General features: G+C 39.0%; 1 protein-coding gene across 2 annotated transcripts in view; it reads left to right on the forward strand.

Annotated features, from left to right (window-relative positions):
* opcml (opioid binding protein/cell adhesion molecule-like) overlaps positions 1-15142 on the forward strand; it is a 342103-nt gene that overhangs the window by 137055 nt on the left and 189906 nt on the right. The window contains exon 2 of one of the 2 annotated variants that reach the window (XM_067494419.1): positions 3699-3774. In XM_067494419.1, coding sequence (XP_067350520.1) covers positions 3699-3774 — 76 coding nt within the window. Of the gene's footprint in view, positions 1-3137; positions 3775-15142 lie in introns of those variants that run through there. The other variant, XM_067494418.1, reaches the window with a different exon arrangement.

Genomic DNA, 15142 nt, shown 5'->3' on the forward strand with positions numbered 1-15142 from the left:
TATCCTTGACTCTAATTAAGACCACATATCTTAGATTTTGCTGAGGTCAGGGAGGGGTTTTAATTTAAAAACCATTAAGACCCACACATAGTCAGGACTAGTGTTGCATCCCAGGCAGATATAATTTTAATTAAGTCTTATCTTTGCCCAATTTCTTCAGCTCAAGACATCATCATAATTCCTCAATAACAGCCCACAAATAAACTGAACAACAGTTTGGTAAATGCAAGGCTGCTTTTACAGTATGTTGCAGCAAGAATTGGTTCGTGTATCTCATGCTTTTGTTGTGCTAGTTTGTACATTTTCTGGAATATGAATCTTGGTTGTTATGTTGTTAAGCCACTGCCTTCAAATAGTGGAATATAGTGGATTTTAAATGGGGTAGTGTGGAAAATATATTCAATTTTGAACGTTTCCTCAAGGCCCATGTCTTTTGTGCCAAAGTTTTTGTGCTATATTGTTGCAACAACTAAAAAGTGGGCAATTGAATTTTGAGAACCCTCACACCTACTAAAATATACAAGTCATTTTTGGCACTATACACAATGCACTTAGTGAGTTTATCTTATACAGTAAGGCTTTTATTGTGAAGATGATTCACAGTATGTGAGACATGACTGATGAATGCACAACGGAATGAAGACTGTCCTTCTATAAAATAAGTTGTTTGTACCAGCAGCAGAAAATGTGACATATTACATTTCTGCTGGCTAAAGTAAAAAAAAAATGTAGCACTGAGATTCACAAAATCTTGTATGGATGAGTTTAGGGTTGCTAATTTTCAAGAAAGCTGAGGATTTTCCATCCATTGTGCCTGAACCCAACCAAACTAGTATGTTTGAACAGTTTTTACTGTTTAGGCACATTGTAAATGGTGTATTATAAGAGATCATTTTGGTGCCTGGCGCCTATAGTGCCGTTTCGACACACAACCATTGGGGCGCTCGTTCATTAAAAGCTTCTGTGGGTTGTATGAGACGGTAGGGACAAACAATGTACAGCATAGAGGTGACTGGTTAGAGGACTTGTTTGCAGAGAGTAAATACAACCCACCCATGGTTTCACTCTTACACAAACATTTTATATAAGAAAAGAACAAAACCAAGTGTCACTTGTATCTTTTTTCCAAACTGACAGCATCCAAAGCTGCCATTTTGCTGTCATTTGTTGCCTCCCATCCAATGTCTTAACAGCCTACTAAATTGATGTTAAGGTAAAGAAATTATCTTGTTCAGGCTTCTCATGAGACTCAAAGCTGTCAGCGTAATTCTGAGTGCTGCTGTTAGACGTGCAGCAAAGTGCCACTCTCATCCCTAGTGGCCAGCATCGGCTCTATGCATGCAGATATAGATGGAAACAAAATGCACAAGAGCAAATAGGTAAAGAAAATATATTGAGTATGACAGAGTTTATACTCATTAACTAAGTAACTTTTAGGAAGAGTGTTATTCTGCTCAATTATCAAACACGTGCACTTAACATTTCTAAAGACATTACCCATCATTCACCTGCTTGTTGGTAAAACAGAAAAAAAAACTTACAAAAGCAAAGTCTGAGGGCTAAAAAAAGCTAATAGTCAATGATCTTCAATGTTATTACAAATTAGCACAACAAATACAATAGACAAACATTTTCACATTAAAGGTTCAACTTCAGCCATTTTTAAGTCTACAAAATGGTTACGCAGCTTTTAATTAAAGACATCGATACAGATCTTTCCAGGCAGAGGTCAGTGGCATGGCATTTCATTAAATTTAACTACTTAATGTCATTCTGAGGGCTCTTCGCTAGATAAAAGCTCCTCTGGTAGAGTTTTGTTTTAAAAAGCCCTAACTTCATTTTGAAACCACAACATTTCAGATCTTTTTTAATTGATTCTTACAGGAAACATAAAGGTGATGAACACACTGATCTCCATGCTGATGCTTAGCTTGACTCACTGTGCCATAATCACCTACAGAGTGGGCATGTGATCGTCTAGTTGTGGAGGATAATGTGTGGATGACAGCATGAAGTTGTAGCTCTATGGCCAGATTATCCTAGTACGGCAACACAGGTAAAATCAGTTGCTCTAGTTGTTTACTTCAAAAATTTGCAAACACTACAGTTTTGCTGTGCTCAGATACAAACTGGGTCTATGATTGTTGTGCTGGAACAAAAATATCTCTTTGAGTATGAAACAGAAAACTAAAGTAAAGAAGGTTTTTAACACATTTTAACACATTCCAAAAAGTAGTTTTCGTGGTGCTTCTGAGGTCCTTGAGCAGTTTCTTGCTTTGCCTGGTTTGTAACTCTGACTACATCTGTACATTAGTCTGCAGCCTTCCAATGAATGCCCATGGAATTCCTAAAGCAAAATTATCTTCTTTTGTGGATGTGTGCAATTCTAACAGTACAATTCTTGAATAAGACGATTAATATTTTCCCTTCAATTCAATTCCCAATAAGTGGCCCTTGAGCCATGATTGTCAAATAAATATCCTGTGGAGTCCCCATTTCAAGAGGTTTTGTCCCAAAGACCTCTATCTTCAATCATTCAAAAGCACATCAACACATTTCAAGTGCTCCACTATAGCACTTGTGAAAGTGACAGGTGCAAAGCCTATTATTAGAATTACATTTTTGATTCAGTCTCTGATTGCAATTGTTTCAGGTTAACTACATTATTGTTAAATTTAACAATTCTTCATTTTGTTTAGTAACCTCCAGGCCTCTGTGTGCCCCTGCTGCATGGTCGCCTGCTCCTGAGAGCCACAAGTTTTCTCAATTATTAAGAGAGTGAACATCCTGTCAAGTCTGGTCATTTCCATGTACTGAGAATATATCCACCATGCCAGACAAGTGCACGGGTGCTCCGTATGATGAAGTCAAATAAAATATACCTATGTTAGCAGAAATTATTTAATATTTGCAGTGTTGTTATAATAATATATATAATAGCAGTGTCCCCTGTAAACTCTCCGCATCCAAGTTGAGGAGAGTTTACCCCTAACCCCTGTGAATGTGACAGATCACTGCAGGCTGCAGACCATATGGTCTTCATAGTACAGGCAAGTGATGCTACCTGGCGATTAAAAGAGAGAGAGAGAGAGAGAGAGAGAGCGGGGAAGAGAGAGAGTATGGGGTGGGTGGGGGGGGAGCGGTACTTCAGGGGCTGTAGCCTACTTAACGAAAGAAAGATACTGAAGCGAATTCAGCCTTTTTGCCTTGAGTGTTCACATCTCAACAGACACCAAGGGAAAGAAAGGAAAAACATACAAGGGGACTTGGCTGATGCATCTCTGTAAGAGCATCCATTTCACGGCAATTACAGTTTGAAGCGGAGGAGACGGTGCGCATTTCTCCGAGAAACACGGTGCTTTTTCTCTCCTCCGAAGTCAGTTTCCTAGAGCGACTGGCGGGCGGAAGACACTTTCTTTCCTCCTCCTGCGTTTATCGACAGGGACTGTATTTCATAACACGTCTGTTTACTTGGAGCAAAACCAGGTCGACCGCAGTCCCACTAGACTGTACTGCATCTTGTTTGTGGAGTGGAATTTGCGATCCGCAGCTCAAGACGCAAAAGGAATATCTTACGGTTCAAGTTTTCCTGGAAGTTGCGCAGTGACAGAAAAACATGGGAATTTGTGGCTATTTGGCGGTGCCTGGGAAATGCCTTGTCGTCCTCGGACTTAAATTGTTATTCCTTGTACCTGCAGGAGTTCCAGCCAGAAGCGGGGATTCTGTATTAAAGGACAACATCACCGTCAGACAGGGGGACAGCGCCGTCTTAAAGTAAGTCTTAAACTGCATTTCATTATCACATCACTGACACGATCTCCTCTTGTGCTCCATGGGGATTGATTCATGCTCTTACACCATGTGCCGCTCCATGAGTCCATGAGTTACTAAAGGTCACCAACGCCTTTATCATTGCGCACGATTTTTCTTTATATTGCCTGTAACTACTCATACTACATGCGTGCCATTTGCCATTTACAAGCAGCGATATAACGTGCAAAACCTCTTCTGCTCATTGCCCTTGAATGATATTGATCCGACTGGTTAATGTCATGTTGAGGATGCACGGAGCTGAAACACTCAGATTCAATATGACGATGGATTAACTGATTGATTGTGTAGCTCTGTGATACACATGCTTTTATAACTTTAATGTTTAAGGGCTGCGTTGCTTTCGTTACACTTCATGAACTGTTTTGGGAGACTGGACAGCGAGTACATCTGAAAAGACACACACACACATGCCATATGCGATCATCGGTTCCTTGCTCTCTCTCCTCTCTGTGGTAATCCTATTTATTTGTGGAAGAACACAGCAGGTGTGGTGCTAGAAATTCAAAAACCCTGTGACAAGAATGAGCGACAGGGCCCCGCTGCACGCAACCATACAAATACAGCCAAACATTAACTTCCTCCTTATGTGCAGACATGGCAAACATTTTATTTGATATATGTTGAACACCTTCAATATATTTGAAGGGGCAAAAGTTTTAAAAATAATTGAATTTATATGGTCTTTTACATTTGCTATTAAAAGGAAGAAATAACATTTGACAAAAGTAGACTTATCGAGATGAAGATGTTGTCTTTAGAGTAAAAAATAAAAGCAAGAATGGAAATTAAAAATGCATTTACCATGATTGTTAAGTAAAAAGGTTACATGTGCGTAGTGTCACAGTGTTATAGTGTGCCATACAAATGATAGGTGAAGACTCGCTGATGTGACTCTGTGGTATAATATAGTCACTTTACCATGTCTACGAACGGCTGCGTGCTCAGCACCTCATGCTGTCAGAGCAGGGCAGTGGAGTTCAGATGACTTCAGGCCGACTGAGATTCACGGATTTGAATTATTATGCCATCTGAGAACTGTTGACACAGATGAGCAGCTAGACAGCTTAGTTTTGCACCTTTGCTAGATGAGGTGGAAGGTGATCATTTGCTGTTGCCGCACCAGCTCATCACAGAAGGGGGTGGCAAGTGTTGTCCATGGAGATCAGCTTAGTCCCCCCCTTAGCTATGTGCAGCTGCTTTGTGACAACAGGGCTGGTCTCCTTAACCACTTTAATCCTGTCTTCATTTTCAGCCATTGCACATGCTGAAAATGGCCTCTGCTGATTAGTAGAATTGTTTAATAATCTGCTGGATCCTCTGAAACCAGACATTTCACTCTTCCTCTCTGTGTATGGTGTAATGCTGAAATCCACTTCTTCCCATTTTGTAACACTGACTTTGAGCTGCACACGGTGGCAGCAGCCAACAAGGCTCCTTTGGCAGCCTCATGTTCTCCTTTTCTCGCCCTAACCTGTATACCTGACAATAGGTGAGTCATCAAAGAACTCATGGAGCAGCCATGACCCTGAATTTAATCTTAACAGGAGAGTCATAGAGAGGAAGCTCAAAAAGGTGACAATATAGTTCCACAGTGTATCCAATACACCGTCCTGGAAGATGATGAACTGCTGGCTGTCAGCGAGCCAGGCAATCCAAAATCCAGGAAACCATGCTATCCACACTGCATCGCTTTGAGCATCTCCCCAAGCAGGGGGGCCTGGACGGTGTTGAAAGCACCGGAGAAATCAAACAACATCATTCTCATCCTGCTTCCAAGCTTCTACGGGTGGGAAAATAAAGCCCTGCAGAGCTGGTATGTGATAGCATTGTCTGCACATTTGACAGCTAACTGCCATGTGCCCGGAGCACCCTGAAGCTGATGCTGTGAGGACCCGTTGCTTTGCCTGTACAGAGCCTCTCTAACTCCCATTCATTGAAGTGGCAGTGGTACAAAGTCTTGGACTGGAAGCAGGTTGCTGAGGCAGGGACTCGGAGACATGGGCCAGGGGGGCAGGAAGCTTTGGAGAGGAGGCTGGTGGCAGTGACAACCTTTGATTTGGTCTCCATTATGGGATGACTAGACAGGGTGAAAAGGATAAGCACTACAATATTGTCCGCATTTTTATGTGAACCTTTCAAAATGACTTTGCATAATCGATAAAACAAATTTCTACCAGCACACTCGTTTTTTTTTTTCCAAATAAACCAGTGTTTATAGTACCTGCCTTTTGCCACATAAACAGCTTTCTAACATGCTGTAATGGTGTCATTACTGATATGCTCATAACATTTTCCTAAGGGTAAAATTATTTAGGTTGTTTGCAGAAGAGTTGTCCCAAAGTAAAAAGATTTTCAAACATTGATGCACAGGTTTATTAATTCCAGCCTGGCCAATACGCGTTTCAACCTCAGATCGAGAGTGGAAAAGTGCTGCTGAGAGCCAGTTCACAGAGGCTAAATCAGGGGTTAAATGCTTTTAGGCCAGGAAAAATGCAACATTCGTGTGATCCCGGCAATACGTTTTTAATGAACGGTTCTTGCGTCGGGGTGATTTCCTGTAGCTGGTGAAATTCCTAGGGTGTTATTTTATTTTTGCTGGGCTGCTTTATTAAGACAGTCAAGGGCAAAACAAAGCAGTCTCATTCTCACATAAAGAAAGCCACTGGCAACAGGGATGTATGTATGTGAGCAAAAGAATAATTAGCATCATTCAACACAGCTGTAGTAATATTACTTTTATTATTATTTCTATTTTATTCTTTTGGAAATTCAAGATGCACATGACCCACGAACTTGTGAACTGTCATTTCCAGGTATTAGTAATATCATTTATGACCATTCTGATCATTTGTGAGTAATTGATTCTAAATGGCTGGAATGTTGCCAGTTTGTGCAGCAATATGGCCGTTGTAATAAATGTCTGACTGTAAATAGCTGATAGGTGGGAGGATGTGACATGCCCGACAGACATGCCTGCCTGGTGTTAAAGAAATGGTGGCAGAATGAATCCAAGTGTATTTTCATTAAATGACTCCTTGTGATACTTAAATATGATCAGTCTGGAGCCAAAGGGCATTGATTTTAGTTGTCAGTCAGTAGAATGCCACATTCCTATTGGCTCTGCAGTCAGTTGGACTATGACTTTACCTGTTAGTAACATCAAATGAATCCAAATAGAAGTACACTAACCTTATTTGATTAAACCTGTACAACCTCTCACAGCTGTAGGCAAACACTTTACTGCAGACCTTTCTCTTCACTGACTTCACATGGGGGTTCGTTGAGGTTCCCTCACCCACCAGCCATTAATGTACAGTGGCATTAGTCATCCTGTTTTTTCCACTAAAATACCTAGAATGGCTCTAAATAGTAATGCTGATTATAAGAGCAATCTATCATGTGAATTTACTTGAAGAAATACACAAGCAGCTTTAATTGCCCCCGTGCAATCCTCCACTTTTTCTTCTTATTTCTATATTTTGTAGTCCTTTCTATTGGAATTAATTAATTATAATTTTATAGTTTTGCATAACAACACATTTATGTTTTACCTGAATACATTTAAAAGATGTGAGATTGCATCCATGGAAGTCACTAAGCAATAAATGCTATGACAGGGTTTCTAATTTGCAGTGTTCTGTGTCTAACATGCTGCAGTCTGTGTCCCTGCTAACTCTTTGGTTGACCCGTCTAGGGCTTCAGATACTGTAAACACCTTTGTGTCACATGGTGCCACCAACTGTATATTTTCACCTTCAGGTTATGAGCTTCACCATCTCCATCCGCTGCCAGTTCCAGCCCCCACTGTGCAGTTGCCTCACACCCCGACCAATCAAAGACACTAGCGCAAAGACAAGGTCAACAACGCTGACTGGTTTCTGACCCATGATCGTGGAGAGTTGTGTTTATTGCAACACTGGTGTTGTGAAGGGTCTTTGTGCCATTTAGCAGTACTGTTTTAAGTGTGTGTTCAGAAAGCCAGATTGCTTTGCCTTTCAGCCTCTTATTTCTGATGTTAAACTCTATAAGAGCAGAAACAAGTCCAGAAATCCAGCTTGCATATTATGTAAGTGAAAACTGGATTGGGAACAGTTTGTAAACCTTATTTTTTTACTATAACCATTGACCACAAGGAGAATAAAACCTACAACTCTGGCTTAACAACATCAAGGCTGTCAGAGAGCTAACCCCCAAATCTCAATGAGGAGAAATACAGAAGGCTCTGTTACTGATCTGTTTTAGGACAGGTCTGAAAATATCAAATGATGGCTGACGCTTTGCCTCAGTGCCACCGGATCCACCGCTGTGTCACTGAAGGCCTTTATAATGTGGTTCTCTGTGGCCCCTTCTCCCAGCAGACATGTCTGAGGTGATGTGCAGCTGAATTATGGCACAGACCTCTATCTTACCCTTCTTAACCAAAGTATGGAGGCAGCCGTCCAAGTAAAGAAGGATGGATACAAGAATTTACACCCAATTCTTAAAGTGTGGAGTTCATTTGTCCTAAGTGCCAGTTTTCTTTTTTTTTATTAATTTGGTATGGTATTTGGTTTGGTATAAGGAAATAGAAATGTATGAGTGATGCAGCCATAGCTGTGCTTCTCTCATCCTGTGATCAACCTGCTCTGTGTCGACTGATTTTGGCAAGTGGGTGTATATGAGCACAGGCTAAATCTGGGGCCAGCGGATGTTATAAAAGACGGTCCCCTTGATTCCAGTCTATCTTATTTATAAGCATCCATATGAACTTTCCTATTCCACCTCAGCTCCAATACCACCAGTTTTGGATTTCATGGTTGCAGTAACTAACAGTACAGGAGATTCTGGCCTAAGGATCATTTCATCTGTTGTCCTGTTCTGCTTTCATTTGAGGATAGCATACATGTTTGGAACGACCTCCTTCACACATTTGACTCAATATACAGAGAAATTAAATATAAGTTCTATTCAATTGCAAACAATTCTAACTAGAGCTGCAACATTTTATGTGCTTTATAACATGAAAACATTAAAAACAGGAACCACAGCAACTTTCTACACCTCTCAAACTCGATGTTTGAAATGTTACTGCGTTAAACTTGGGGTCAGTCTCATCTACAGATTTTAGAAGTGCTCATTTTTGGAGCATTTAAAATTTCTCTACTTTAGGACATTTGTATCCTGTTACCAGTAACAGAGAGGGACCATAACTCCACCAAACACTCATGTTACACAGGGATTAAAAGCAGGCTTCATGCCAACATGAGCAGATTCAGAAGACTGTCATGACACTTAAATCAATAAGAGTGACATGTCAAATAAAAGATCACAACTTAAGTTAGGTTTGAGCCCTCGGTCGAAAGTCATTTTACACAGTGTTTAACTGTTTGTCTTGATGGCAACTGCTCCTATCCTGTGTCCACATCACATGTTTGGCTGCAGATTGATGCACTGCAGGATGTGTATTTCAGAATAAATGAAGGAAGGTGACAGAGGAAAGTGAGAGAGACGGAGTAAGTAAATTGCCTTGTTAGTTTTTCCAATATAGTGCAGCCCTAATTCTTACCTGAAACACTGGATGGATTTAACTGAAGCTGGTTCAGTTCTTTTAGTGTGGGGATTTGCTGCTTGTGTTAGTTTCATGTAATTTTATTTTGGTGTTAAACTTTATTTGACTAAATGTTTCTTGATAACTGTATGCATATTAATTAATAATTATTATTTGTAACTGTAATAAACTAATAAACTTTTTTAAGCCTCTATTAGATTCAATCTCACTATGATGTAGCACAAAGTGCCGTAAAACAATTTGATCAATTTGAATCAACAAATCAGAGGACAGGAGATAATCACTATTTGAGTGACATCTTTTTAGCATCTTTTTGAACCTGCATGAACTTTAACACTGGCTTTGTTTATATTTCCACGAAAGCTGTATCCACCACGGTTCAAAGATGGTATTCAAGTCATTTGTGACCCGATTTTAAACATATCCTCACATTAATGTGCATTTGCACACACACAAAACCTATGTGTTTGCATCTTCCTCCTACAGCCACACGCATCTCTCAGACACACACATACACAAATGAGATTATGTGTGCTACTGATCAGTCTCAGACAAAACTGAAACATTCTGCACAGGTGCAGCATCTCATTTTTTAACCCCACACAGTGAAAACTGAAAATGTGAGACAAACAATGCTTCAAAGAAATTTTTTTGTCTGACATTTTGTTTACTAATGTGGAATGCAGTCGAAAAGGTGTTGCAAATGACAGTACCCTAAGTTCTCTCATTGTTCGAGCCATGAGTGTGCATTTCACTGCTCAGCAGGTCACCTAAGTCTTTCCAATAACCACAAAGAATGTTCATATAGAAGAGAAATAGATATCTGAAGAAGAAGATGGGAAGAATACAATCCATAGCATGATGTTTCATTTTCAGATAAAGAAGAAATTCAAGAAACTTGGAAGACATTCTTGTCAACGAATGGGAAAGTGACATCAGTCTCACCAAATGACAACCAGGGAGGATGCAGAGAATTTCATAAAGTTGACTTGATGGCCCTGAAGATATGCAGCTGCTTCAATATTGTACTTAATTTTACTAACTTATCCTGGAGAATACACATTTAGGGAGACAACAAAAAAAAGATGGATGGTTCTTTATCTTGTTGCATGTGTGTATGTACGTCCTCAACTGAGGCTACATTTAGTCTCTGGGGTGCAGAGATTCTGCTCCAATGATACTAAAAGGCTTTTACTTGTTCTCAAGAATGATACATTATGATAATGAGATGCAGCAGCTTTCTTGCTACTACTACCACTTTCCTGGGTGATACTTTTTGTTAACAAATGTTAACACTTGTATATAAGATCAATAAGAAAAAATAATAATAATGAACCTCCATTTAAGTTATGTGAACAATAACAGAAATGTGTGGCAATAAAAAAACAGCTTTTACTGCTTAAATGCTGATATTCTCAAGGTTTATTATGAATGACAGGTAGTTTTCTCATGCAAAGTAGATTTTGGGTAAAATCTTTTTGAGATGCTTTATTTGTAGGGTTTAGTGAAGACAAGTCATTTTTGAGATATGAGAAGTACAATATACAGCAGGGGTCATGGTGCCCGTGGGCACAGGGTCCCTCGCAAGGACCACATGAGTCCCGTGGGCCTGTTCTAAAAATAGCTCACCATAGCACCACTTACCAATGAGCTGCATCTAATTTTTTTGTTGCTATTCTTTTTTAAATCACATTTGATAGTTATTGCGAGAAATCATTAACATGATCCGTGTCTTCACATAGATTAAGATCATTTAATTCATTATTAATAATAACATATAATTAAAGGTAAATTGAACACATTCAAAAGTGTGTATCAAACTGGTATCCCCTCGCATTAATCAGTACCCAAGAAGTAGCTCTCAGATTCAAAAAGGTTGGTGATCCCTGGTATACAGAATGCGAGGACCAGACAAGGGGGAAAATACACTGTAAAAAGAGAATAGGTGGAACAACTTAATTGAATTACTTCAATTGATAACTTGCTATTTCATTCCTTTGTTTCAAATAATATTTACTGAGATATACTCAGATGTACTTTAATGATTTGCATTATTCCAAACAATAGTTTAAACCTAATTTAAATATTTTCTTTAGAATGAAATATTTAAACTGAAAAAAAAAAATGTAAAAATGTAATTTGATTATTTTAATTCATAACATGCAATTTAGTTACATGGGGGGCCGATGTAGCTCAGTTGGTAAAGGCAGTCGTCCACGGACCACAGGGTCAGTGGCTCGATCCCCGCCCTGGCTATATGTCGAAGTGTCTATGTGCAGGACACTGAAGCCCTAACAGCCCATTTCCTTCCGCAGCGGTGCAGTGCCGGTCCAAGCCGGCAGAAATTATTTCCATCTGGCATAAAAACTGTGCCAAATCAACGTGCGGACAGTGATCCGCTGTGGCGACCCTGAACTCATGGGATAAGAAAAAAAAAACTTAAATTGAATTCCTTGTTTTCAAATTAGGCTGTTTATTTTTTCTAAAACACATTTAAACCTAAATTAAATCTTAACAGTTTGACCACAACTTCCCCCCAACCAGCTTAGTAGCCATGCAACTTCTCACTATTAGTGGATGTTTTCAGTTGTTTAGACACAACTCATATGTATAGTTGTAAGATGCAGACTAAGAAAGGCAAAGACAAAATTGGACAGTGTAAATGTTTTTGTTGGTGTAAAACAGTCAAATGTGAAATTGTCTTATGGTTTTATTTGTTCTGCTTTTGAATTCTTTTTTCTTGTTTTTATCTGAAAAGTCACAAAAACATGTTTTTTAGTTGAGTTTATTTATGTCTTAGGTTGTCTATATCGATGTTTATGTTATGTGTATGTTTCTATCTATTAGCCAGTCCCCCTGTGAATTTGCAGTGTTGTAATTCAATGAATGACCATTGAATTCTGTGCAAATCTGTATTTTAAAACACCAGAAAAACACTGCAACGCTTTTTAGAAAATCTTGCAATTTAGTTTAGCAACAATCACAAAAATGTCTGCATATTCCTAGAGGGACTGATTAGTCAAGTTATTGATATTAATTTACCATGCTGACATTATTTTTATGTTTAATAACACTGAAACCTTGAGTCCATGTCACTTTGTTTCATGTCACAAAAATTCCTCGCCTAGTGTTTTTTAATACCTCCCTAAGCAGTGATGAGGAGTACTTGCCTCTAATGAGCAGGCGGTTATTATTTCCAACTCTCATTTAATTGTACCCTCACTCAGCCATTATTATGCACGGTTCCTTGAAATATTCAGTCGAGATGTGCTGGATATTCTGATTGAATGGATGGTTTCAAGACAAAAAGAAGTGAAACAAAGGCCTACTCCTAATTGTAGCCTTTCAGACAGCGGTGTAGAACTGTAATTCTGTCTGTTGTTCAGTAGACGGTGTCATTAAATCTGCAAAGCTTTCACTGAGGCCCAACAGGAAAACACAAGGATAAGTGTTTTATTTTGCTTTTACCACATACTGTATGACAACTTATGTTTGGAAACTATCTGCCTGAAGCAAGAAATGTGTGAGCCATGTGGAATATTAAAATACTAAGGCTCTGTGATACTCTTTCAAGTCAGACCTCGAACATAACACCAGGGTGTTTTCTTGATGTATGATGAAGGTTTAGAGTATATGAGCCACATTAAATAATTCAGTGACAAAGCAAGTGTTTTCACAGAACAGATGTAGCCACACTTCAGGGTTTTGCATGGTAGGCTTCAAACAGGCATGACTTTGCTGTAACACTAACTTTTTCAAAAACATCAGCTAACTTGTGCAAAATGACTTGAAATTGGTTTAAATACTTAGGAGAAAAAAAAAATTCTACACTTCTCTGACTTGATCCCTCTTCAGTTTACATAAAGGGAACAGTGTTTTTGTTCTTTTTTGACCATGACTGCAAGACATGCAGCTACTGTCTCTTTGTTTAATTGTACTTTAGACATTGACCTTGAAAAACCCCACAACCTCAGCCCCAACATGCTCACACACACACACACACACACACACGCAATTAGTTTGTTAGAACTAAAATATTATATCAGGATCAGAGGGCATCTTTCAAATGGAGGCAAATGAGAATGGACACGATGAGCGGGTTTTGTTTTTTTTTTTGTTTTTTTTACAATGATGCATCATTTATACCAATTCTTCTCAGAAACCCATCTAGTCATGTCAAAACTTCTCCTTTAAGACAGTTTTGTTTTCGTCTTTTACCAATACTACTGTAAAAACAAAACGCATACTAATATAAGAATAAACAACAATGACTTTATTGCTTACTGAAAAGAGGGAGTTTTTGTTTTTGCATTTTTATAGGAGTTGCATAAAAATGAGGCAGGCTCATTGCAAGAATCACAATCTAACTGGAATTTGTTACGTTGTTGCATATTTTACTCATTAATATCCATAGATTTCCATATATTTACACTAAAAGCATGGCTCTTCTGTGTTTTAATAAAATATCAAATAACCACCTCCACCATAAAAATCCTTACATAGCTCCATATTATTTATTTATTCAATCTTCCCCTCAAATACTTCTTATTCGCCCTGTGCAGAAGTTACTAGGTTTAGTCTGTGTAGTCACTGAAGTAGTTAGAAACAAGTATACATCACTGCAAAGGGAATATGTTCTAATGAAATTATGAAAAACATTTAATTGTATGTGTAATTAACACTAAAGTCTATATTGGTATCATCTCAAAAGATGACAGACCTACCACACACACACACACACACACTTGTGTATTCAGCAAAAGTTGAGTGCAAGTGGAAAGTCTTTTTTTTTCATCTTTTACCTCCCTGCATTGAGTGCACTTGTTAAATGTGATATAACATTGAGCTGAGGGTAATAAAACACTGGGAGGCTGTTACAGCATGTTCAAACTTCCAACCATCACAGAATAAATCTCAATAGTGATGCAATAATATACAGTACTGTAGCTCACTCCATCAGGTAGCCCCAACTGATATGTATCCGAGCATGGGGGTCTGGCTTTCATGTCCTGTTCTGCAGTAGCCCACCAGGGTTACATCAGTCTCCTCCTGGCATTCCCTACACATCCATCTCACAGTATACAGGTTGGGTTTCAGCATTTTTGTGTCGTCGTAAATCACTGAGATAGTCATTAATTTTTAATATCCAGAAACCTATGCGCCGTGCTGCAGTCCAACTAGATCCTCCACTTCTGAAAGCCAGCCACATCAATTACAGCCTGTCTCTGCTGTCCCCTCTCTGTGCATGTTTGGCTGCACTTTTCTGATATCATTAATACTCATCAGCAACACCTTCCATTCATGCCATATTCTGCTAGGCAATTTACGCTCTACTACTTTCACTCTCCTACCTACTTTTCTCCTTCCTCTTCTTCAGGACATTCTCATCCCTCTTACTGATCTACCCCTATGCTTGTAGCTCAGCACTTATTCCGTATGGACGAAAAATACCTTTCAAATGTTGCACGGTATAGTTTAGGTCTATTTTCCAACTGGTGGCCCTGCTTGGTCAGTCCTAATTGCAAAATCAAACTTTCGTTGTGCGTTAATGAAAAAGTCAAGTGGTTGCCTAATTTTAATTAATGATAATATGACTAACGGGGAAAACAGTAAGAAACAGTAAAGTAGTTTGGCATACTGTGAATGATTGATGTGGGCAATGTTGGCACAGGCCCCTATGGAATTCTGAAAAGCCAGCCCACCTGTGAGATTTAGAAAGTGGTAGATACTTGACTTATGATTCACAAAATGGAACTGCAA

This window comes from Channa argus, chromosome 24 (assembly GCF_033026475.1).
Source record: "Channa argus isolate prfri chromosome 24, Channa argus male v1.0, whole genome shotgun sequence".
Classification (NCBI taxonomy): domain Eukaryota; kingdom Metazoa; phylum Chordata; class Actinopteri; order Anabantiformes; family Channidae; genus Channa; species Channa argus.